Source organism: Ranitomeya variabilis, chromosome 4 (assembly GCF_051348905.1).
Source record: "Ranitomeya variabilis isolate aRanVar5 chromosome 4, aRanVar5.hap1, whole genome shotgun sequence".
Taxonomy (NCBI): Eukaryota; Metazoa; Chordata; class Amphibia; order Anura; family Dendrobatidae; genus Ranitomeya; species Ranitomeya variabilis.
This window is the reverse complement of record NC_135235.1, coordinates 748040675-748065433: the sequence shown is the minus strand read 5'-3', so window position 1 is coordinate 748065433 and position 24759 is coordinate 748040675. Positions and strand designations below refer to the sequence as shown.

The following is a 24759-nucleotide window of genomic DNA, read 5'->3' as shown; positions in this document are numbered from 1 at the left end:
AACTTGATGGTAGTATGGTCATAGTCAATGATGTAACTTGGTGGTAGTATGGTCATAGTGGTGTAACTTGGTGGTAGTATGATCATAGTCGGTGTTGTAACTTGGTGGTAGTATGGTCATAGTTAGTGGTGAACCTTGGTAGCAATATGATAGTAGTCAGTGGTGTAACTTGGTTGTAGTATGGTCATAGTCAGTGGTGTAACTTGGTGGTAGTATGATAGTAGTCAGTCATGTAACTTGGTGGTAGTATGGTCATACTCAGTGTCATAACTTGGTGGTAGTATGGTCATAGTGGTGAACCTTGGTGGGAGTATGATAGTAGTCAGTGGTGTAACTTGGTGGTAGTATGATAGTACTCAGTGGTGTAACTTGGTGGTAGTATGGTCATAGTCAGTCTCGTAACTTGGTGGTAGTAAGGCAATAGTCAGTGGTGTAAGTTGGTGGTAGTATCACAGTAGTCAGCCATGTAACTTGATGGTAGTATGGTCATAGTCAATGATGTAACTTGGTGGTAGTATGGTCATAGTCAGTGGTGTAATTTGGTGGTTGTATGGTTGTAGTCAGTGGCAGGAGTTGAAGTTAGTGTCATCCTAACTACCTCCCACCTGTAATAGCATTGGACTTCTCATATGGGTTAGAGATTGTTTTTTAGCCACCCTAGGCTCCAGGGCATGAGGGCGACTGCAACCTGTATAATTATGCCCCTGGTGATAGTGGTTGGTGATGAAGAATTCCAGATAACCTACACCATCATCCTTGGTCGTGGTGGTGGTATTGATGTTCTTTTACACGAAGAATTCTGGATAATCTACACTGGCATCCTTGTTTGGGTAGTTGTGGTGTCAGTGATAATGACTTCCAGATAACATACACTGTCTTCTTTAGTTGGATTGTGTTGAAAGTGTTAGTGATGTTGGACATTAAGATTTCTGGATAACCTATATACTGTTTTCCTTAGTTGGGTGGTGTTGGTAGTATTTGTGGTGATGAAGAGTTGTCGATAATCTATACTACCATACTTAGTTGGGTGATAGTTACAGTAGTGGTGGTGGTGATTAAGAGCTCCAGATAATTTACACTGTGATCCTTGGTAGTTGTGAGGAGCTGGCCTTGTTTGAAAAACTATTGGACCAATGGACGTAGAGCAGAATCCGCGACTCTAAGAGATACAGACTTCTTCCAGAACAGAGCACCAGTTACGTAGATCTTTTTGTAGTGTTCTATTAGGGATTTGCTTGCTCGTCAGTTCAGCCTCAGGAATCAGTGTTTCCTTTCAGTGACAGTAGGCAGAGGAAGACATGCGAGTTGGATTTTATGCCTACATATGGCCAGACAAGATTAGAAATCAAGGAATGCAATCATTCCCTTGTTCTCCCAGGCACTAGTCCCACTGTGTTGCTGGGAATACTAGACCCAATGTAGCCATCAACACGGGGTCTCACATGCAGTCCCAGGTGATGGGCTTCTGGAACATTCTTCATTCTTTGATCTAAAAACAATTGTTTAGGGTGGAAGGTGTGAACACTTGTGCTCATCCAGGGACCTGATCCCAGGAAGGGAGAAAAAGAAATCACATGTCTAGTCAGGGAGTTGTTGGAGTGATGTCAAGGGGCAAGGATCTAGGAAGAGGTCCTGGAGCCCATGGATGGATGGCCTATGGAGTTTGGAGATCGGTTGCTGGCTGGTTCCCCTTGTCATGGTTGAGAGATCTGTAATCTGGATTTAAGGACTGTTGCTGCTGGATACATGGGCTTCAGTTGTGTTATCTTTCATCTGGAAGAGTGTGGACTGTGACTACAGACTATACTGGCAGCAGATATAAAATCTGAGGGCCAACCAAAACTTGAGAAACAGTGAGAATCATCTGGTATGGTGGCAGTGGGACTATCAGTCCCGGGGAGGGGATTTTGTGGACTGGGGGCAATGTATTTTGTCCGTCTATCCGGAGTTGGATGAAAGGAATAAAAAATAGTTGTATCGTTAACCAGCTTAGGTGATTATTACAACCCACAATCTCAGATCTTTATAGTAGTGATAGTGTTGTTGGACATACAGAATTCTAGATAACCTACACCATTATCCTTAGTTGGGTGTTGGTGGTGGTAGTGATGGTAGAGGTGAAGAGTTCTTGATACCATAAATCCTTCTTTGGGTTATTGTGGCAGAGATGCTGGAGATGAAGAGTTCCAGATAACCTACAAAATCATTCTTAGTTGGGTGGTGTTAAGGTACCGTCACACTCAGCGACGCTGCAGCGATATAGACAACGAGTCGATCGCTGCAGCGTCGCTGTTTAGGTCGCTGTAGAGATGTCAAACACAGCAGCTCCAGAACGATGGAGGAGCGATCCTGTGACGTAACGGTGACTCACTTATCGTTCTCACAGGTCGTTACCTCCATGTAAAACATTGCTGACATCGTTGCTTTTGCTGTCAAACACGACGATACACGCCGACCTGACGACCAAATAAAGTTCTGGACTTCTAGCTCCGACCAGCGATATCACAGCGGGATCCAGATCGCTGTTGCGTGTCAAACACAACGAGATCGCAAACCAGGATGCTGCAACGTCACGGATCGTTGTCGTTCTTGTTGTAAAGTTGCTGAGTGTGAAGGTACCTTTAGTGGTAGTGATGATGGATATGAAGAGATCTTGATATCCTACACCCATTATCCTTAGTTGGGTGGTGGCGGTAGAGATGATGGAGACAAAGTGTTAGCGTCAACCTACACCAACATCCTTAGAAGGGAGGTGGTGGTACTAGTGGAGGTGGAGATTAAGAGTTCTAGAAACCCTAAATTGTCATCGTTTGGTTATTGTGGTAGTGATGGTGTAAGTGAAGAGTTCCAGATGACCTACAAGTTAGTTGGGTGATGCTGGTGGTAGCAGTGATGCTGGAGATGAAGAGATCCAGAAACCCTAAACTGTGATGCTTATTTGGGTGGTGGTGGTACCTACAACATCATCTTTAGTTGGGATATGGTGGTAGTGATGGTGAGATGAAGAGTTCTGGATGACCTACATCGTCATTTCACAGGGTTTTCAGACAGGTAACATAGACATAAAACCGTGATTTGCATGAAATGCGTTTGCACACATTGTAGACCGGACATTTATATTGACTACCTATCCGAGGCAATGAACGTGAAATGAAATGAACGACACCTACTCAATTTCTTCATAGAGGAATATTTACTTGGATTGGTCTTGACGGCTGACTCGTAGGACGGAGGGAGGTGGGAGAGGTTCTGAAAGGATCTGGAGAAGGACAGATCATACGGCTCAGTCGCAGAGGTCAGGATGTTGTTCACACGTGGTTTTTCTGCAAAAGCAAAATATATGTGGGTTATAAGACGAAGTGCTCATGTCTAGTCACACACACATATATATGTACAGCTAGTATAATCTGGGCATCTCCTGTATATAATTATATATGTACAGCCGGTATAACCTGGGCATCACCTGTATAAAAATATATATGTACAGCTGGTATAACCTGGGCATCACCGGTATATAAATATATATGTACAGCTGGTATAACCTGGGCATCTCCTGTATATAATTACATATGAACAGCTGGTATAATCTGGGCATCACCTGTATATAAATATACATGCACAGCTGGTATAACCTGGGCAACTCCTGTATATAATTATATATGTACAGCTGGTATAACCTGGGTATATCCTGTATATATAATTATATATGTACAGCTGGTATAACCTGGGCATCTCCTGTATATAATTACATATGAACAGCTGGTATAATCTGGGCATCACCTGTATATAAATATACATGCACAGCTGGTATAACCTGGGCAACTCCTGTATATAATTATATATGTACAGCTGGTATAACCTGGGCATCACCTGTATATAAATATATATGTACAGCTGGTATAACCTGGGCATCTCCTGTATATAATTATATATGTACAGCTGGTATAACCTGGGCATCGCCTGTACAGTATATAAATATATATGTACAGCTGGTATAACCTGGGTATCTCCTGTATATAATTATATGTGTACAGCTGATATAACCTGGGCATCTCCTGTATATAATTATATATGTACAGCCGGTATAACCTGGGTATCGCCTGTGTATAATTATACATGTACAGCCAGTATAACCTGGGCATCTCCTGTATATAATTATATATGTACAGCCGGTATAACCTGGACATCTGTATATAATTATATATGTACAGCTGGTATATCCTGGGTATCTCCTGTATATAATTATATATGTACAGCTGGTATATCCTAGGCATCTCCTGTATATAATTATATATATACAGCCGGTATAACCTGGGCATCCCCTGTATATAATTATATATGTACAGCAGATATAACCTGGACATCTCCTATATATAATTATATATGTACAGCTGGTATAACCTGGGCATCTCCTGTATATAATTATATATGTACAGGTGGTATAACCTGGGTATCACCTGTATATAATTATATATGTATAGCTGGTATAAGCTAAGTATCTCCTGTGTATAATTATATATGTACAGCTGGTATATCCTGGGCATCTCCTGTATATAATTATATATGTACAGCTGGTATAACCTGGGTATCTCCTGTATATAATTATATAAGAACAGATGGTATATCCTGGGCATCTCCTGTATATAATTATATATGTACAGCTGGTATAACCTGGGCATCTCCTGTATATAATTATATATGTACAGGTGGTATAACCTGGGCATCTCCTGTATATAATTATATGTACAGCCGCTATAACCTGGGCATCTCCTGTATATAATTATATATGTACAGCTGGTATAACCTGGGCATCTCTTGTAGATAATTATATATGTACAGCCGGTATAACCTGGGTATCTCCTGTATATAATTATATATGTACAGCTGGTATATCCTGGGCATCTCCTGTATATAATTATATATATACAGCTGGTATAACCTGGGCATCCCCTGTATATAATTATATACGTACAGCCGGTATAACCTGGGCATCTCCTGTATATAATTATATATGTACAGCTGATATAACCTGGACATCTCCTATATATAATTATATATGTACAGCTGGTATAACCTGGGCATCTCCTGTATATAATTATATATGTACAGGTGGTATAACCTGGGTATCACCTGTATATAATTATATATGTATAGCTGGTATAAGCTAAGTATCTCCTGTGTATAATTATATATGTACAGCTGGTATAACCTGGGCATCTCCTGTATATAATTATATATGTACAGCTGGTATAACCTGGGCATCTCCTGTATATAATTATATATGTACAGCTGGTATAACCTGGGCATCTACTGTATATAATTATATATGTACAGGTGGTATAACCTGGGCATCTCCTGTATATAATTATATGTACAGCTGCTATAACCTGGGCATCTCCTGTATATAATTATATATGTACAGCTGGTATAACCTGGGCATCTCCTGTATATAATTATATATGTACAGCTGGTATAACCTGGGCATCTCCTGTATATAATTATATATGTACAGCTGGTATAACCTGGGTATCTCCTGTATATAATTATATATGTACAGCTGGTATAACCTGGACATCTCCTATATATAATTATATAAGTACAGCTGGTATAACCTGGGCATCTCCTGTATATAATTATATACTTACAGCCGGTATAACCTGGACATCTCTTGTATATAATTATATATGTACAGCTGGTATAACCTGGACATCTCCTATATATAATTATATACTTACAGCCGGTATAACCTGGACATCTCTTGTATATAATTATATATGTACAGCTGGTATAACCTGGGCATCTCATGTATATAATTACTGTATATATGTACAGCTGGTATAACCTGGGCATCTCCTGTATATAATTATATATGTACAGCTGGTATAACCTGGGCATCTCATGTATATAATTACAGTATATATGTACAGCTGGTATAACCTGGGTATCACCTGTATATGATTATATATGTACAGCCGGTATAACCTGGGTATCTCCTGTATACAACATACAGTACTGTGCAACTGTGTACTGTTTGCCTCCTTCCTGATTTTCTATTCTTTTGCATGTTTGTCACTTTATTGCTAAGGGAAAAAGAAATCCAAACCTACAGGGCCCTGTGTGATAAAGTGCTTGCCCCCTAAACCTATAACCCATAACCGGCAATGAGTCTTTTACAACGCTCTGGAGGAATTTTGGCCTCTCATCTTTGCAGAATGGTTGTAATTCAGCCACACTTGAGGGTTTCCGATCATGAACCACCTTTTTAAGGTCATGCCATAGCATCTCAATCGGACTAAGGTCAGGACTTTGACTAGGCCACTCCAAAGTCTTAATTTTGTTTTTCTTAAGCCATTCAGAGGTGGACTTGCTGGTGTGTTTTGGGTCATTGTCCTGCTGCATAACCCAAGTGCACTTCAGCTTAAAGGGAACCTGTCAGCAGGATTGTGCACAGTAACCTACACACAGTGTCAGGTCGGCGCCATTATACTGATTAAAATGTTACCTTGGTTGATGAAATCTGTCTAATGGTTGTTCTTTAATGTTTATTTTCAGTTTTGTGAAAAAAAAATGTATTATTGGCACACAAAACATGCGATTTTGCTGCAGAGCATGTGCCACAGCTGGCACCAGCCCGCAGACGTTTTTTTTTTTTAAACTATATACAGATATTCGTTATGCAAACTAGGGGGCGGGTCAGTGAGGGATCAGTGACCTGTCAGCAGGCTGCATTATGAATAACTAATCAGAGCAACACATTCACCAACCCCGCCTTAGGCCACAATAATCTCATTAACACAAAACTGAAAATAAAGATTAAGAAACAACCACAAGATATATTTAATCAACCAAGGTATCATTGTAATCAGTTTAACAGCACCGACCTGACACTGTGTGTAGGTTACTGTGCACAATCCTGCTGACAGGTTCCCTTTAAGGTCACGAACAGATAATAGGACTTTTTATTTCAGGATTTTTTGGTAGACAGGTGAATTCATGGTTCCATTTACCACAGCAATTTTTCCAGGTCCTGAAGTAGCAAAACAGCCCCAGACCATCACATTACCACCACCATATTTTACTGTTGGTATGATGTTCTTTTTCTGAAATTCTGAGTTACTTCTACGGCAGATGTAATGGGACATACACCTTCCCAAAAGTTCAACTTTTGTCGCACCAAGCCACAGAGTATTCTCTTAAAAGTCTTGGGCATGAGTAAGATGTTTTCTGGTAAAACTGAGACCAGCCTGTATGTTCTTATTGCTCAGCAGTAGTTTTTGTCTTGGACCTCTGCCATGCAGGCCATTTTTGCCCAGTTTCGTCTTATGGTGGAATCATTAGCACTGACCTTAACTGAGACAAATGAGGCCTGCAGTTCTTTGGATGTTTTTGTGGGGTCTATTGAGCCCTATTGGATGATTCGTAGCTCTCTTGGGGTAATGTTGGTCAGCCGCCCACTCCTGGGAAGGTTCACCACTTCCATGTTTTTACCATCTGTGGATAATCGCTCTTACTGTGGTTCATTGGAGTCCTAAAGATTTAGAAATTGCTTTATAACCTTTTGCAGACTGATAGATTTCAAATACTTAGTTTCTCATTTGTTCCAGAATTTCTTTGGATCGCGGCTTGAAGTCTAGCTTTTGAGGATCTTTTGGTCTACTTCAATTTGTCAGGCAAGTCCTATTTAAGTGATTTTTTTTTTTTTATTGAGAACAGGTGTGGCAGTCATCAGGCCTGGGTGTGGCTAGAGAATGTGACTTCAGCTTTCCAAAGATGTGATAAATAACAGTTAGATTATGTTTTATGGGGGGTGGGTGGCAATCACTTTTTCACACAGGGCCCTGTAGGTTTGGATTTCTTTTTCCCTTAATAATAAAGACCTTAATTTAAAAACTGCATTTTGTGTTTCCTTGTGTTTTCTTTGTCTAATATTTACATTTGTTTGGTGATTGTAAGCATTTAAGTGTGACAAACATGCAAAAGAACAGGAAATCATGAAGGGGGCAACTACTTTTTCACACAACTGTATATGTACAGCTGGTACACTTTTTAGATATGAGAACATGTTTAATTCACTCCGATATCAGCTCCTGCGGCCCAGAAGAAGATAAATAAACCCTCATCACTGCGGGGTGGAAGCATCTTGTCGTTTCGTACATAAATACATTTTAGGAGAACCACCGTCTGCTCGTTTTTGCCAGCAGTCACACATCTGAACGTTTTGGAAGCTTGGCGTTTCATTTACATATGTTTCAAGAGTAAACTCCGCAGCGGGAGCTGTATGTTCTGCAGTCGGCTCCGATCTGTGCAGAGCTGAGGTCACTGTCAATCACCCACGCGCTCTACAATTATGTGATCTACAAATAGACGTCTCCAGGAGTTCAGAGGAACCTAACAGATTTACGCTTCACCCTGGCGAAACTTTGCTCCAGACTTACGCAATTGGCCGTCAACTTTTCCACATGACGCAATGTTTATAGCTCTCCATCCAGATATAGAATATAACTGCGGGAATATTGTAAGACTCTAAACCAAACTTACGAGCCTTGGATTTGAATAATCCAAATGCAATAATTTTGCAGGAAACAACAGACTGTCCTATTCCTTGAGCTTCCAATTTAACAGAAGAAGTAGATTGACTTATTTCTATGGATGAGCCACCACATATTTTCTTGGTTTTGCGAGTGACTTCTAGTCTTTTGGACTTATGGAAACCAGAGGATGGATAAGTCCAGAGACACTGCAGGCCATGGTAGCATGTTGAAGCCACACAGGCTGCTCACCGTATCACCAGCTACATTTTTGAAAAATGGCTCCTATGACACTTTGGAGCAATGGCCGAACCACTAGTTCCACCATCAAATCAATGAAACACTGAGCAGTCAGTAAACCTGAAAGGAAGACTAGAGGAGTTCGGCTACTGTACATTGTCACCCTATAATCCCAGGAACATGACCAGTGTGATGTTCCCTCATGAAGGCCTCTTCATTGACCTCATGCCACCTATATGAAAAGCTATCATGGTGCAGAGTAAGTCAGCAATGGGGGGTTGGAATGAAGATCTGTCCTCTTCAGAATGAGTTCTGCTTTGTTCTTGGATGCAATGATAATCTGTGCTTGGTCTGGATACCAAGTGGGCAACACAATGAAGATCGTCACACTGGTCATACTCCTGAAATTGTCCATTTTTTCATTGTTTGCTAATCGTTAACATGCCTAACCATCCTGCGTTTTCCATAATTTCATGACTTTTCCTTCTTGGTGTTTCAGTTTCAATGCTGAGGGATGTAGTTTTAACATGGGGTTCCCACCACTTTTGAATGAATGTTGTGTTGGATCATCGTTCCTCTTACGACACATCAGAAGTCCACATTGGTGGAAAGTCGTAGTTCTGAACTTCCAGTTGGTAGATTGTGCAGAAATGAAAGGAAGTTCTATCTTTGGTTGTCTTCTGATATGTCATGGAGACAAATCAGAAGATAACATTTGTGGCCATTGGTAATATGACCACCAACTTTTGTAATATGATATTTCTACTGAGCTTCTACTGAGCTCCTAAGATCACCTAATGCATAGAATTCCTAAGATGATGTTTTTTTGCTAAACTTCTCAAACTTTGGAAATTTCCATGGTATGGAAGATGAATGATGATTTTCAGCCAAGGTCTCCAAAGAACATGGTTAGAAGAACTTGACTCATCATATCATGGTGATACCAGTCAAACCCACTCCATTGAAATCATGCATATTCTTATCAGACTGGTATCTTTCTACCCCTACATGCTACCTTAACCATATACTCATACATACTCAACAAAACCAATTTCACTAGAAAACTCAACAATGCTACCAATGTTCCTAAAAATTAGGATCTTTACTACACCAAGGGCTTCAAAATTTATGGTAGAGTCTAGCTGACCAAGTTCAAGTGAAGATGAAGCCATTCTATGAAAATAATGATATGTTTTTTCCTAATTTTTTATTGAATGTGTCAATTCGCTACACCCAAACCCCAAACATATTGGGTTGATCTGCTCAATGTGTTGGTGGGCGGTCTCCAATGTGGAACAAAAATGAGTATCTGGTTGTAATTATACTGAAGGTTGGTGAAATACCCCAATATAATTAAGAGATACACACATATAACAAACACATATATTAAAACAGTATGGAATACAATACAGGACAGATGCAACATAGTATAAACTACTTACATTAGGCATCAGTAGCCCTGTGAGCTGACAATCTACTATCATTTGTTTATAGGGCACTGTGCCACCTGCCATCCTGGCCGTTCTTTTATCTTGAAAAGTGGCCAATGGTCTTGGATGCAGTCAGGACCTCTGCAACCCTATTTGCATTCTAGGGTCCCCTGGGGTATGTAAGGGAAATTGTATACAGTCCTAAAACCTAGAAAGTGCCTTACCGTTTGTGGGTGTCTGGGAGGCGTTATTGAGCACGAGGTGATTATAATTTTGCTGATGGTCACCTAAAAGAAAATAGAATGTAGTCTATAAATGAAACATCTTATGTTCGGGTGATGATGTTGATGGTTGGATGTTGTGAAGGTCATTACTGTTTTTGTGCCTATTTTGAGTCTACGTATGTTGGCCCTGACAATGAAGCTCAGATCTGGATTACTAACCTAGTGACTTAGGAAGGGATAATGAGATTGCAATATTACTAAATTGGCAATATTCCCAAATGTGTAGATCTTCTCCAAATTTTATGATCCTCCAAAGAGGAAAATACCAGTCAACTCAATCTAAAAAGAATCTTAAAACATTGACTTGATGACCATGGCTTAGAGAACCATTTTTCGATCAGCTACCTCATTAGCACAAAAGCAAGGATCTGGTAAGTTTCGTATATTGCAGATGTAATTTCAGATCTTGCCAAAATTGTTCTGATCTATTTGTAATATATAGAAGTTTTTCCCAAATACGTAGAATGTCACTTTACTGACCAGATGCAATGTAATAATATTACCAATGACCATAAGACCATGACCTTGAAGAACAGAATACCTTATATACCCAACAAGACAATGGTACAAAGCGGAAATCAAATTGGCCCAACTTTTTGCCAAAAAAAAGGGCATATATGCCTTGGCCAGATTTATTTTGATCTTTAAACCCTTTTAGACTATTTTGAAAAATATTTAGAATGAGAATGTGACTTTGAAAAAAAGGAGAAGCAGCCTAAAATGTTTCAAATTGTACAACATTTTTGGTAAATATTTTAAGTTGTAATTTTATAAATATTGTAAATTTTGTAAGAATTAATCTAAGCGAAGCCAACCAAAACATTCAATTATTCTACAAACATTCCAATATTCAACATGATCCATAAAAATCTAAGGTCATCAATCATTCAAATCCAACCTTGCTCTGATTATGTCCTCAAGAGATCTGTCCTCAATGTCAATTTCCTTCTTGAAGGGGTTTCCTTTGAAATACTTGTATTCAAATCCAACCCTGCGCTGATGAGGTCTTCAGGACAGAAACAGATCTGTTCTCATTGTCAGGCTCAATCTTGAAAGGGTTTCCTTTCAGAACACCAAACCAATTGGTGGTGGTGAAGAATAAAAGATCTTATTCCGTGTTTTGGTGGTGGTTACTCAAAAGTTTAGGAAGTTCAACCAAGAACATAGTTGCTGGACCCCATAGTCTGCTTTTGATCATGTCTACTGCTTGAAAAACATTCAAAAACATTCAACCTTGTAGAGGATGCTCCTTATCTACTAAAACTGATCTGGAATATTTATAGTACTACATGTCCTCTAGTCTGGTAAATTTGGCCCAACTGAATTGGTGGCCATGTTGCTAAACGCCCAACTTTCTCAGAAACTAGAAGTAAAATTTTAACATAACTTGGCAGAGGGCAATTCAAGGACTTGTTTTGAGGAAACACGCTAACCATTGTTTCAGAATTGGCGACCATCGCTGTAATTCGCATAGATGGCGGTTCTCTTCTTCTAATCAGCATTATTGGTTCGTTAAAAGGCAATAATTAAAAATCAAACATAAATATTACCTCCTCTTCCTTGGCACAGAAGACACAGGGATGAATGTGGAGACTAATTGCCATTGTTTGAGTGAATTACAACCTGCAGGCCTATAATTTCATGAGAAATTAGCCGTTGGGAAAAGGAGAATCCTAAGAACGGGAGGAAGCAGGGAGTTTTACTGGGGACTCTTAGAAGAGATAATCAAGTCTCTCATTACCTCGGGAGACACGGAGCAGATCACCTTATCTGTCACCGGACTTGACAAAGGATTATTGTGATTTTTACATTCGGCGGTAATGACTCAGGATCTGTGTACTGTACAAATTCACAGTGCGAGCTCTTGGAATGCAAATATGACCTTTTATATCGGAGTATTACAATTCGAGATGCAGGCTTCCTCGTCATCTCCATTACCTAATGTGGCTCATAGGAATGTCTTATGGATAATACCTGTAACCTTTCACAGATGGAAGAATTTAGAAAAGGTGGTTGGGATTAAGTTTTGACTTATGGGCACAGGTTACAGTTAGCGTTAAGGTCAAATTGAAGGTTAGGATTATGATTTAGGTAGAGATTAGGAACAAAAGGTTGTCGAGGATTATGTTTTTAATGGCCTATTGTTAAGATAGGTAATCAATATTAGATCGGTAGGGTTAAAGATGAAGTTTGTGTTGAGTTTAGAGTTAAGGTTTAGGTGAAAGGTAATGGCCACCATACACATTAGCCTAGTGTCAGGAGAACCCACCAATATCATTGGGTTCGGCTGTTGGTCTAATGTGTATATTCGGGTAGGGGATATGTCGATTGGGTATGTCCGATTTCGGACTACCAATCACATTAGTATCCCGAATATCAACCGCCAATCAACATCTCAGCTGGTGGCTTTCTTTTAGAGAAAATAGAAGCGCTCAGGCGATCGAGTGATGCTGTATATGGGAGAGTCGGCTGAGACAGCTATTTACCCAAACAATTGGCTTAAGCATCATTCAACCAGCAGCCATCTCATATATATGACCAGTTTAAGTTTAAGGTTGGGTTTGTGGTTGGTTTAAGAGGAGTTAAGGTTAGAGATAGGTTTAGAGATAAGATTCGAGTTGAGGTTAAGTTTATTGTTAGAATCAAGGTTAAGAACAAGGTTAGGGTTAGAGATACAGTTGGGGTTGAGTTGGGATTAAGGACTAGGTTGGCATCGAGGTTGGGTGTATGAAAAAGCTAACACTAAATTTTGGGTTAAAGTTTGGGTTGAGATTAGCGTTAAGTTTAAAGTTAAGGTTAAGAAGTTTTCCACTTTATTTTTTTCTATGACACACATCAACAGTGAGAATCCATAAAGTCCCCAAAGACCTCTCCAGGAAAGGGGCATTCACCCCTCCTCTCTTACATAGAATTTCCTGTAGAAGAAAGAGCTTACATTCTAAGTGAGAAAATTACACATAGTTAAGAAATGAAAAAACTAATTAAAACTCCCTTTGAAGTTGGGACTGCCTGCGCTGACCCAAATAAGTAAGGCAGAATACCTATTGTGGGAAACGATATGAAGTCAATTATGTAATTGTCCTGAAGATAGGGGGCATCAGAGAGCTGTTTGTGACAAAAAGGTAACAGGGTGGTGGGTTCAACGTGACCCCCCCCGGCTGTGATGTTTGACAATGTGGTATCACCATAACAGGCAAAATTCTAAGACCCATGCAATGGTGGGGAGTCGGTGCTGAACCAAGTGAGGGGTAGTACATGCTCTGCTTGTTATATTAAGAATTTTAAAGCATTTAGGGTACACTTTTCTGAAATTGGAAAATCCCTTTAAGGATACAGTTAGGGTTAAGGTTGAGATTGAGGTTGAAGTTGGTTTAATATTAGCGTTAAGATTGTGGTTTATGTTGAGCTAAGGGAAACACTAAGTTTACGGTTAACTTAGGTTTGAGGTTGATGTTGGGTTAAGATTGGGGTTAAGTTGGTTGAGCTTGGGTTAAAGGAAAGGTTAGGTTGTGGTTAAAGTTAGCATTAAGGTTAGGTTTGAGTTTGAAGTTCAAGATGGGTTAAGGTTGGGGTTGAGGTTGGACTAAGGAACGAGAATTAATACTGGGTTTGACTGAGGTTGAGGAAAAATTAGAATTAGAACTAATTCCTTGGATATTTATGGCATATTCATGGACAATGTCCAAATGTCATAACTGTAGGGCTGCTCATCGGGTGTCAGAACCTATGGACTATGCCGGACAAGATCGAGAAGGGAAGTAAGGACCAAAAATGACTATTCACCTTTATTCTAAAATAAAAACACCCTGTATGTTCAGACTCTACCCACTTCCATGAAACTGCTTCCATTTCAAAGTCACCTAAGGTGATTCTCTGCATTCCCTTCTATCATAAATGATTTATATATCTTCATAGGCCAAGCAGAGAATGCCTATCCCATACTGAAGACCACAGACAAAGGTGAAAAAGTCTGGATGGAGATTTAAGGCTAGGATGTAAACGACAGCTAAAGGGCAATTATCCTAAGGGCCTCCACCTTCGAAGATCTGCCCCAACATGGTTGGCCTTCAGCTGTTTGGTGTACTATGCCCTTCTTTACTGTAGTATACCATATAGTGCCCATAAAGTGATTAAACACTACCCAATAAATAAACTAGGGGAAATACTGTAGTCACATTTTTAGTAAGTTGTGATAGGATGTGCAGAACTCAAGGCTAGTGATGCCCCCTGTACTGTGCATTAAAGGGGTTGATAGAGAAGGGTCCTTAATTTGGATCCTCCATCTATTGGTTACGGAGAATGGATTTCAATAAAAATGGCCTAATACCTTCTTTTTTCTGGGGGGGCCCTGCAGGGAAGTTAAACACTTGCTGTCATGTTTCATCTCAGATCATAGCTGATTCTTGGGGACACCATGTCATTGGCATATTTTGGTGGGATGATTCAATGTGGACAGAGAGGAATCTCCGTCTTTTGGGCCAGTTGTTCATTTGCATCCACCTTATTTCTATTTCAGCTATCTAGAGACTGAACCATACTCAATGCTAGAGTTGAGCAAAAAGATTTGAAGGACTATGGTCCAGTGGCCATGTCGGACAAGAGCCCTGTGAGCCTTCTCCTTCCTACCGAAATCCCCGATGCGTCTTACGATTAGTAGGTCCACCACATCATTGTTACAGTGAGACGCACTCATGACATCAGGGACTAATTGGAAAAGGCTCCAGGGATGCCAGCAGGTAGGAGTAGGTTCATAGTGCTCTGGTCTGGCGGCTATGGACTTACGACGTGGCCAATGGACCAGGAACTTGCAGATCTTTTTGCTCACCTCTACTCATGATTATGCGGTTTCTCATCCATTTAAGATGCCATACGGATTCTTTCCTTGCATATCCGTTCATGTGCAACAGTCGATGAGAAGACCCTGACGTATCCATTAATGAATGTTCTCCGGGTGGCTGCTGATCTCCAGGGATAATTCTGTCAGTATGATTAAAACCTCTGTGAGCTCTCAGCCTTGTTTACTGAAGTTATGATCTCTGAATGTGTCTCAGTGTTCTGTGTCTTACGGACGCCATCGCTCAGCGGTGACAGCCACGCTCCTGATTTATCAGGCTTTTCTTATTTACTGCTGTCTGGACAATGGTGTACTATATAGACTGGATGGTGTCTGGGGGAAGGGTTGGCATTAGGATGGTGCACAATGTCCTCCCTTAGTATACAATATAGTGCACAAATACATCCAAATCTAGGATGGGAAGATACATGTTGAGCCGAGAATGGGATCGGGGGTGCAAGACTGACGGCATATGGGTTAACCTAGGGTTAGACCTATTCTGGAGGGGCAGCATCCTCAAAAGGGCAAAAAAAACAACACCCAGAGACAATAAGAACTAGCGAGTCTTCTTTTCTGCCAGAAGAATTTGCATGTTTTTTTTTCCAATGGGCTATTTCCAAGAAGACTTTATAGCCAGCTGGTCAGTCTTCTCTAACAGTGGTTATCCCATGATTTCTGCAGGTCCAATTACAGGGGAACAGAGGTCAGAAAGTCCTTGATGTGGTTAGATTAGTAATGAGCATGTGTGACCTCTGCTCATGTCACTTTGTATGGTGGTCGCACATTCACATTAGGGACCTCTAGGCTCGCAGGATTCGTGTGGTCTCAGTATCCGGACCTCCATTTATCATCAATCCTATAGAAAGGTTATTTATAGCAGAGCCCCATTATGGAATTTACAGTTTTATGTAATTTTAGGGGGGCAGAACGACCAACTGAGTATTGAGTCTTTTTAGCAATGCTCCTTGGGAAAAAAACATGCAAATTAGCTCTCTCCTGGAACCTCTCTGTAATGCCATTTAGTCAAAGGAATGCTGCTGGAGAGATCAGCGCAAATAAGGTCTTATCCAACGCAAAGTAAATTGATATAATCAGATTCTACTCATCAGATGGTCGTGTGGTATTTTCTGATGAAGTCACTTAGACTTTGAAACGCGTTGAATAAACCACCGTTCTTTATGCAAAATACGTTTGGACATACAATTATTCAGCAGCACGGACCACATCCACATTAAACATTTATCTAGTGCCGTTTATTGACACAAACGGTAGCTGCCTTCAATTGTTACAAAGGTTCCAAACTACAAAGGTTTCAGAGTACAGACTACAAAGGTTCCAGCCTACAAAGGCTCTAGACTACAAAGGTTCCGGACTACAAAGGTTCCAGACTACAAAGGTTCCAGACTACAACGGTTCCAGACTACAACGGTTCCAGACTACAACGGTTCCAGACTACAAATATTCTGGACTACAAAGATTCCGGACTACAAAGGTTCTGGTCTACAAAGGTTACAGACTATAAAGATTCCAGACTACAAAGATTCCAAACTACAAAGATTCTGGACTACAAAGGTTCTGGACTACAGAGGCTCCAGACTACAAAGGTTCCGAATTACAAAGGTTCTGGACTACAAAGTCTCTGGACTACAAAGGTCCCAGACTACAGAGGTCCCGAACTACAAAAGTTCTGAACTACAAAGGCTCCAGACTCCAAAGGTTCCGGACTACAAAGGTCCCAGACAACAAAGGTCCCGAACTACAAAGATTCTGAACTACAAAGATTCCAAACTACAAAGATTCCAAACTACAAAGGTTCTGAACTACAAAGGTTCCAAACTACAAAGGTTCCAGCCTAGAAAGCTTCCGGCCTACAAAGATTCCAGACTACAAAGGTTCTGGACTTCGGACTGACACATTGTAGCAGACTATGAGGACAGGAAAGAGCTGTGTGCTGGTGCTGGGCTCACAGTGGATTGTCTACATTGAACACAATTGCCACAAAGCCTCAGTTGTGAGAAGTATGAAGTCTGTAAAGCTGAAGTTTTGGATGTCACTGCTCTCCTCGGTTACGCACATGGACAGATTGGTCCTGTAATGAATATGGAGGTGTGCAGAGCAGTGTAGTATTGAGGGTCTGCACAGTCCTTATGTATAATGACTTTGCAGTTGGCGGCCAGTCACCATCCCCAATCTACCCCAGGACAGTAAACGTTTCGCCCGTTAAGAGCAGTTATTAGCGGGAGGAAGGCCGAGCTGTCGCCATGATTTATCAGCGGCTCCGAGCCTAAGCTCCGCGGATGTACCGCGCTAATATCCCATCCAGAAGATAGAGCCATCTCTTCCACATCTACAGAGATCAGATAATTGATCTCCCAGAAGATCAGCCATCTCCTGAAATCCTCTGTGCTGCTGGTGGATCTTGCTCCTTTCTCAGTTTTAGCTCTTTTTTTACTAGATGGCCTGTAAGGCTCCGGTCCTCGTCTCATCCTGATTTTCTTTCCTTACGAGACGGTTACGTCTCTGACTTCTGTCTTATCTGCTGTATCTGAGACATTAAAGCCGCGAGCACGGAGCCGCGGGGAACCGTCCGCCGTTATCTCGCCAAGAGTCCTGGAAACTTTCTGAGATAAAACACGAATAAGAACAAACAACTGCGAATATTAATGACGGCGACATAAAGGGAAAAGAAACCGCGGCGGCGTCTGACTGCTCCCTGCAGAGAACGCGGATTTTTATGGTTTTAATCTTGGGGCCTTTTGTTCGGAGGCAACATTGTTATTCTTTACTCCAGACCACACCAGTATCTAATGGAAAGAAGGCTACCGTCCTCCACGATCAGCACAAGACACCGCTCTAGTCTGTACATAACGGAGATGATCCTTCCCAAAGTGACTATAAGGGGCAACTAGATTCTTTAATAATCCTTATCATCCATACTGATCCTGAGTTACATCCTGTATTATACTCCAGAGCTGCACTCACTATTCTGCTGGTGCAGTCACTGTGTACATACATTACATTACTGATCCTGAGTTACATCCTGTATTATACCCCAGAGCTGTACTCACTATTCTGCTGGTGCAGTCACTGTGTACATACATTACATTACTGATCCTGAGTTACATCCTGTATTATACTCCAGAGCTGCACTCACTATTCTGCTGGTGCAGTCACTGTGTACATACATTACATTACTGATCCTGAGTTACATCCTGTATTATACCCCAGAGCTGCGCTCACTATTCTGCTGGTGCAGTCACTGTGTACATACATTACATTACTGATCCTGAGTTACATCCTGTATTATACCCCAGAGCTGCGCTCACTATTCTGCTGGTGCAGGCACTGTACATACATTACATTACTGATCCTGAGTTACATCCTGTATTATACCCCAGAGCTGCACTCACTATTCTGCTGGTGCACTCACTGTGTACATACATTACATTACTGATCCTGAGTTACATCCTGTATTATACCCCAGAGCTGCACTCACTATTCTGCTGGTGCAGTCCCTGTGTACATACATTACTGATACTGTATTATACTCCAGAGCTGCAGTCTCAGAGAAGGATCGGGCCCAGTGTTATGTTGTGTTTGGTCCCCGTTCTCAGGATCTCTGCTTGCTGTCGGTGAATGCTGGTTTCTTACAGTGCTAGTTAAATATATGTAGCACTCACCTCCACCTGTAATCTGTGACGGCCCTTTACACGTAATGTCCTGACGTCTGGTTTGCCGCGTACGTCTCGCTGTAAACCTTTTACTTTCCTGCTCCACATAAATCTGGGTTAAGCCTCTTACATCCTATTATTATCCTAAAGTAATCCCATAAAATATATTCCGGTATGGAGATGCAGAGGCGAAGCTGGCGAGGCCGCGCTGTACTTAATTGCTGAAATCGATAGCATTTAGATTAACGAGGGGCTTACCTACGCTGAGACAATGGGAAACATCAGCGACGTTACACAGGATTATGAAGGAAAGCGACAACCTGATCTGCACCAATCATTATCAGATAGGTCAGCTCTGCTCTGTAGATCACAAAAAGTGATGTAATCAATCTGATTCCACAGGATGGACACCAATCAGGTCCCACACAAAGGAAACCAATCAGATTCCACAGGATGGCCACCAATCAGATTCCACACAAAGGAAACCAATCAGATTCCACAGGATGGCCACCAATCAGATTCCACAGGATAGCCACCAATCAGATTCCACAGTATAGCCACCAATCAGATGCCACAGGATGGCCACCAATCAGATTCCACACAAAGGAAATCAATCAGATTCCACTGGATGGCCTCCAATCAAACTCCACACAAAGGAAAACAATCAGATTCCACAGGATGGCCACCAATCAAATTCAATAGGTTGGCCACTAATCAGATTCCAGACAAAAGAAACCAATCAGATTCCACAGAATGTCCACTAATCAGATTCCACACAAAGGAAACCAAACAGATTCCACAGGATGGCCACCAATCAGATTTCACCGGATGGTTACCAAATAGATTCTACTGGATAGCCCCCACCAGATTCCACAGGATGGCCACCAATCAGATTCCACACAAAGGAAATGAATCAGATTGCACTGGATGGCCTCTGATCAGATTCCACAGGATGGCCACCAATCATATTCCATACAAATGAAAACCAATTAGATTCCACAGGATGGACACCAATCAGATTCCACACAAAGGAAACCATTCAGATTCCACAGGATAGCCACCAAATAGATTCCACAGGATGGCCACCAGTCATATTCCACAGTATAGCCACCAGATTACACAGGATAGCCACCAATCAGATTCCAAACAAAGGAAACCAATCAGATTCCACAGGATAGCTACCAATCAGATTCCACAGGATGGCCACCAATCAGAGTCCACACAAAGGAAACCAATCAGATTCCACAGGATAGCCACCAATCAGATTCCACAGGATAGCCACTAATCAGATTCCACAGGATAGCTACCAATCAGATTCCACAGGATGGCTACTGATCAGATTCTACACAAAGGAAACCAATTACATTCCATAGGATAGCCCCCAATCACATTCCACAGGATGGCCACCAATAAGATTCCACAATATGACCATCAGTCCGATTCAACACAGAGGAAACCAATCAAATTCCACCAGATGGATACCAATCAGATTCCATAGGATTGCCACCAATCAGATTGCACAAGGTGGCCACCAATCAGAATCCAGAGGATGGCCACCAGATTCCTCAGGATGATTTCCAATCAGATGCCACAGGATGATTACCAGTCAGATATCACAGAAACCCACCAATCAGATTCCACACAAAGGAAACTAATTAGATTCCCCAGGATGGATACCAAGCAGATTTCACCGGATGGCCACCAGTCAGATTTCAGAGGATGGCTACCAATTAGTTTCCACAGGATGGCCACCAATCAGATTCCACAAGATGGAAACCAATCAGATTCCATATGATAGAGACCAATCAAATTCTGTAGGAAGGCTACCAATAAGATTTGACAGGAATGAAGCCAATCAAGGGCCAACAAGAATCAGAGGCCAACAATAAGGTGCCAGTTCTCCTTTTCGCAAACAAGGGTTAAAGAATAAAAGGAACATTCTGATTGGCTGCCATGGGTCAAATTCATTTATTGGCAGCCAATTAGATTCCAATCAGGTCCCTAGAGATGGCGGCCAGATTGTAGCTGTCATTTTCCAGGTATGATGTGCCCTCGGCAAAGCCATGTAGATTCCTATGTACAAATCAGTAAACGGAGGAGTCTCCGGATTGATAAGCAGTGAGTGGCTGCCTTCATGTTACAACCACCCCTTCCCCACAGTTTTATGATATAAAAGCTCAGGAGCGCCCCCACACCTAGCACTGGCAACAATGAACATTGCACCCTTGTAGCTCTGCTCTGCTATAATCTTTATATTTCTGATTTCCTGCATACATAAGAAAGCGTTTAGTGAGAAATGAGCAGGAACGTCGTGTTTCCGTAAGGCTGGTATGGCGGAGAAGATTGCACGTTATTACTGAATCGGCATTCAGCGATCTCATCTACAATTATAATGTGGAGTGACTCATGACCGAGCTCTGCCTCGAGAACATGATGGTGCGCTGTCTACCCTCCATCCTGCAGAGGTCCCCAGGTCATCCAAGATCTCATCACCGGGAACAGGTCATCGTTGATGGATGTTGCCCTACTACATGACTTTCTTTATCCAAGGGCAACATGCAGAACACAGAAGTGCACAAGGATGGGGTTTATCGGAAGTCCTCTGAAGAGTGGACCAGGAAGTCATAGAAAGGGTCAGGAATAGGTGGCCTTCTCCTGACATTTAGAGAGCCCACCAAGCTCCTGGCTTCCTCCTGAGCTGCCAATTTTTGAGTTATCTGTGTGCCTGAGCTAGACATTTACACTGGTGCCCCGACTCCTTTTAGTGCTACAACAATTGGGCCCGGTGCTTTGTTTCATGGTGAAGCATCATGACTTTAAGCCCAGGAGGCCATACAGGTTCCCGGAAGATTAGCTAACTTTTCGGAAGCTCCCTTTTTTTTGGAATTTCCCATATTTTCTTGGAGATTTGAAATGGTGTTGGGCAAGAGCCTCAACCTTGGTCTGTTCCCCCTACAGGGGTTAAAGAAGCTGCCAAGCACATGAGGTGGAACATCCCATAAGGAGATGGCAACGTCATAAGTTCCTGTGGGCAAACAGTTGCTCTTTAATGACTTGCTCAACGTTTTCCCAATATGGCTACCATTATTCAGTCTATATACTCCTGAGACTTAAGTTGCATGATGGTAGTCACCAGTAAAGAGGGGAAGAAGAACTTTCATACCAATTTTGCAAAAAAAGAGAAAAATAATTTTTTGCTTACTAGCGAAAGCCCCCGCTTGTCTTAGATTGGGTGAAGTGACAGGGACTTTTTCATTTTGGGTAGGAGGCGCTGAGAAACATTAGCACTATACAATTCTAGCACAACATCATGTTCTTGCCCTTAGGGACCATCAAAGGTCAGTTTTGTTTTGTTTACATGTAGTTGATGTTTCTCTGCAATGTCAAGTGCAAATGTAAAGAACCGGTGTAACGAGTATGTTCTGTCTATGAACTGTAGAGATGTAACTCCATTGTCTTTGATTGAGAGGTTCGAACCCCGTGGTCATCTCTGATAGCTTCTGAAGATGAATTTCTAAGAAATGACGCAGGTCAAAAAGAATGCCCCTCGAAGCATAGAATCAGACTAAAAAACAATCAAAATCAAAGAAACTATGATAAAGGGTGGAAAGGAGAGATGACTAGTGGAGTGGTCCACCTGAACCTTGATAAACTCTTTGAGATACCTGTAGTACTTGGTTTTATCAGGTCCATGTGTACAGGTGTTCATCATTGAAGGATCGGGTGTGTTGAATATTTTCTAGGAACATAATGAATTTTCTCACATCAGAAAAGATACACGAAAATCAAAATATTTCAGAAATCTGCATCATCGACAAAAGGGCACTATCTAGGTTCACTACCCCGAGAGGGCCTTGCAAGGGTTGTGCTCCAATACTCACGATCTCTTGCATAGGGGGTTGTTTGAGTTCATGGCTTTTATTTATGGTTTCCCCACCCAAGCATCACAAAATTAGGTAGTTACCCCAGAATGGGATCAATGACAATGAGAAACATGACGGCCCCATAGTCCTCTCCAAGATCATCTGTAGTATTTCTCCAGGAATTGAGGTCTTACAATGGTGGTCTACCTAAAACTTTCCTCTGGCATGTCTCTGTAACTGGAGATCAGGAAAGCATTGGTGGCTGTCTGTGGATAGGGCAAGTGTCCGTCCACAGAAACGTGTAAAAACAGTTGTCAGCCAAAAGGTGGCTCTCCTCCATGTCTTTCTTTGCCACTATCTTACTAACTCTTCCCATTTCTAAAGGTAGAGATAAGAGTTATGCTACCCACTTACCCATCAAAACATTTTGGGGCTGCTTAAGGTACCATTGGGACAATGTGATCCATATCTACCATATCTCCATTGGATACCTAAAAGTGCAAGTTTTATAGCTATGGGTGGGGTTAGAAGTTGCCATTACCCTACAAACTCCATCATAGACATGATCACTAGGATCAGCTGATCCTAAGCAGCTGCTGTCCCTCGTGGGCAGAAAGGATCAGGCATGTTGAAATCCAACATCTTTTGACATCGATTCTAGTGCCACATACCCATTAGCCGTTAAGTCGGACAAAATTGGCCGACTTGGCCACCTTTACATCTCATATGTTGGGATGTCTTTATGCAGTTGTTGCATTGAGTCCATGATCTTCAGGCCTCAGCTGGGACACTGTTGACCATATCCACCCGGTTTTGTCTTCTTGCCTTTTGCTTTTACTGAACGTCCTTTTATTGACTTCCCTCTAATTTTGTCTGTTTTCACTGTCGCCCCGATGTCATCTCCCTTCTATATTAAGCACGTCTAATTGGCTACAGTTTTAACACAGTTTAGAGTCTTAATTTCCCGAGTCTCTACATTGATAGACTTTGAACTACTTTGAGGTCCTTGGGGCTTTTTGTGGAAAGCTTGTAAATTGTATTTCGCCTCCTACATGGTGGCTTAAGCCAGAAATTATATTATATCAGCAATTATAAAAGTCCTCAAGTTCTTCAAAACCAACATCTATTAAGCAGATTCAAGGCTTAGGGCTCCACCTCTGGGGCCACAGTTCCCTAATGTAAAATAATAGAGTAGTTTAAAAAAAATTCTCAAAAACTTTCACCGAAACTATGTTGTATGCAGGTTCTAGCTCCTCGAGTGAAGTAGGACTGAATGTAAGAGTGGGACAATGGGGTAAACAATGTTTAAGGTCTACTCTTCTTTTTTGTATTTTTGCAGAATTTTTATGATTACTTGTGTATATCGGCATTTGACCTGGATGGGAGAGTTGAGTTGGACACATTTGGTTGGTGACCCTAAGTGACAATTGTAACATACTCCATAGACATTGCTTAGAGAGGTTCTTAACCTTTGGGCAGTAGGCTAGTCATCAGTGGTGTGTGCGGTTGGAAATGTTCAGCGAGAAGACTCTTGTTTAGTCTGACAGATGGGCTCCAGATTTTCCAGGCCAAGAAAAATGGAGACCACAATGTGGTGATTCGTCAACAGAGCTCCAGTTTGAGGAACTAAGCTGGTAGATGTGTATAAAGGTAGCTTGGTTCTACAGTTATTTTGACCCCAGTGAGAGTAACCTGCAGACCTACAGAATCAATACTGCTGTGGTTATTGGAACGAGATTGTGGCTGTTTTCTATAACTATTTTTTTTCCTTCCATCTGGCCCTGACCACCAAGTTTTGTCCCCTATGTTGAGCAGTAACTATGAAGAGTTGTACCCCCTCGTGAGTAAAGACATTGGTGGACCACTACTCGCATTATTCGTAACCCTACAATTATGGCTCAGTCATCAA

At 41.5% G+C, this 24759-nt stretch overlaps 1 protein-coding gene across 21 annotated transcripts in view; it reads right to left on the bottom strand.

The window, feature by feature from the left end:
* SHISA6 (shisa family member 6) overlaps positions 1–24759 on the bottom strand; it is a 312442-nt gene that overhangs the window by 13734 nt on the left and 273949 nt on the right. For 8 of the 21 annotated variants that reach the window (XM_077254585.1, XM_077254591.1, XM_077254586.1 and 5 more), the window contains 2 exons: positions 10423–10485; positions 3171–3323 (listed from right to left, as the gene is read on the bottom strand). In XM_077254585.1, the coding sequence (XP_077110700.1) occupies positions 3171–3323; positions 10423–10485 (216 nt within the window). The remainder of the gene's footprint in view (positions 1–3170; positions 3324–10422; positions 10486–24759) is intronic. The other 13 variants (XM_077254587.1, XM_077254594.1, XM_077254595.1 and 10 more) reach the window with 3 other exon arrangements.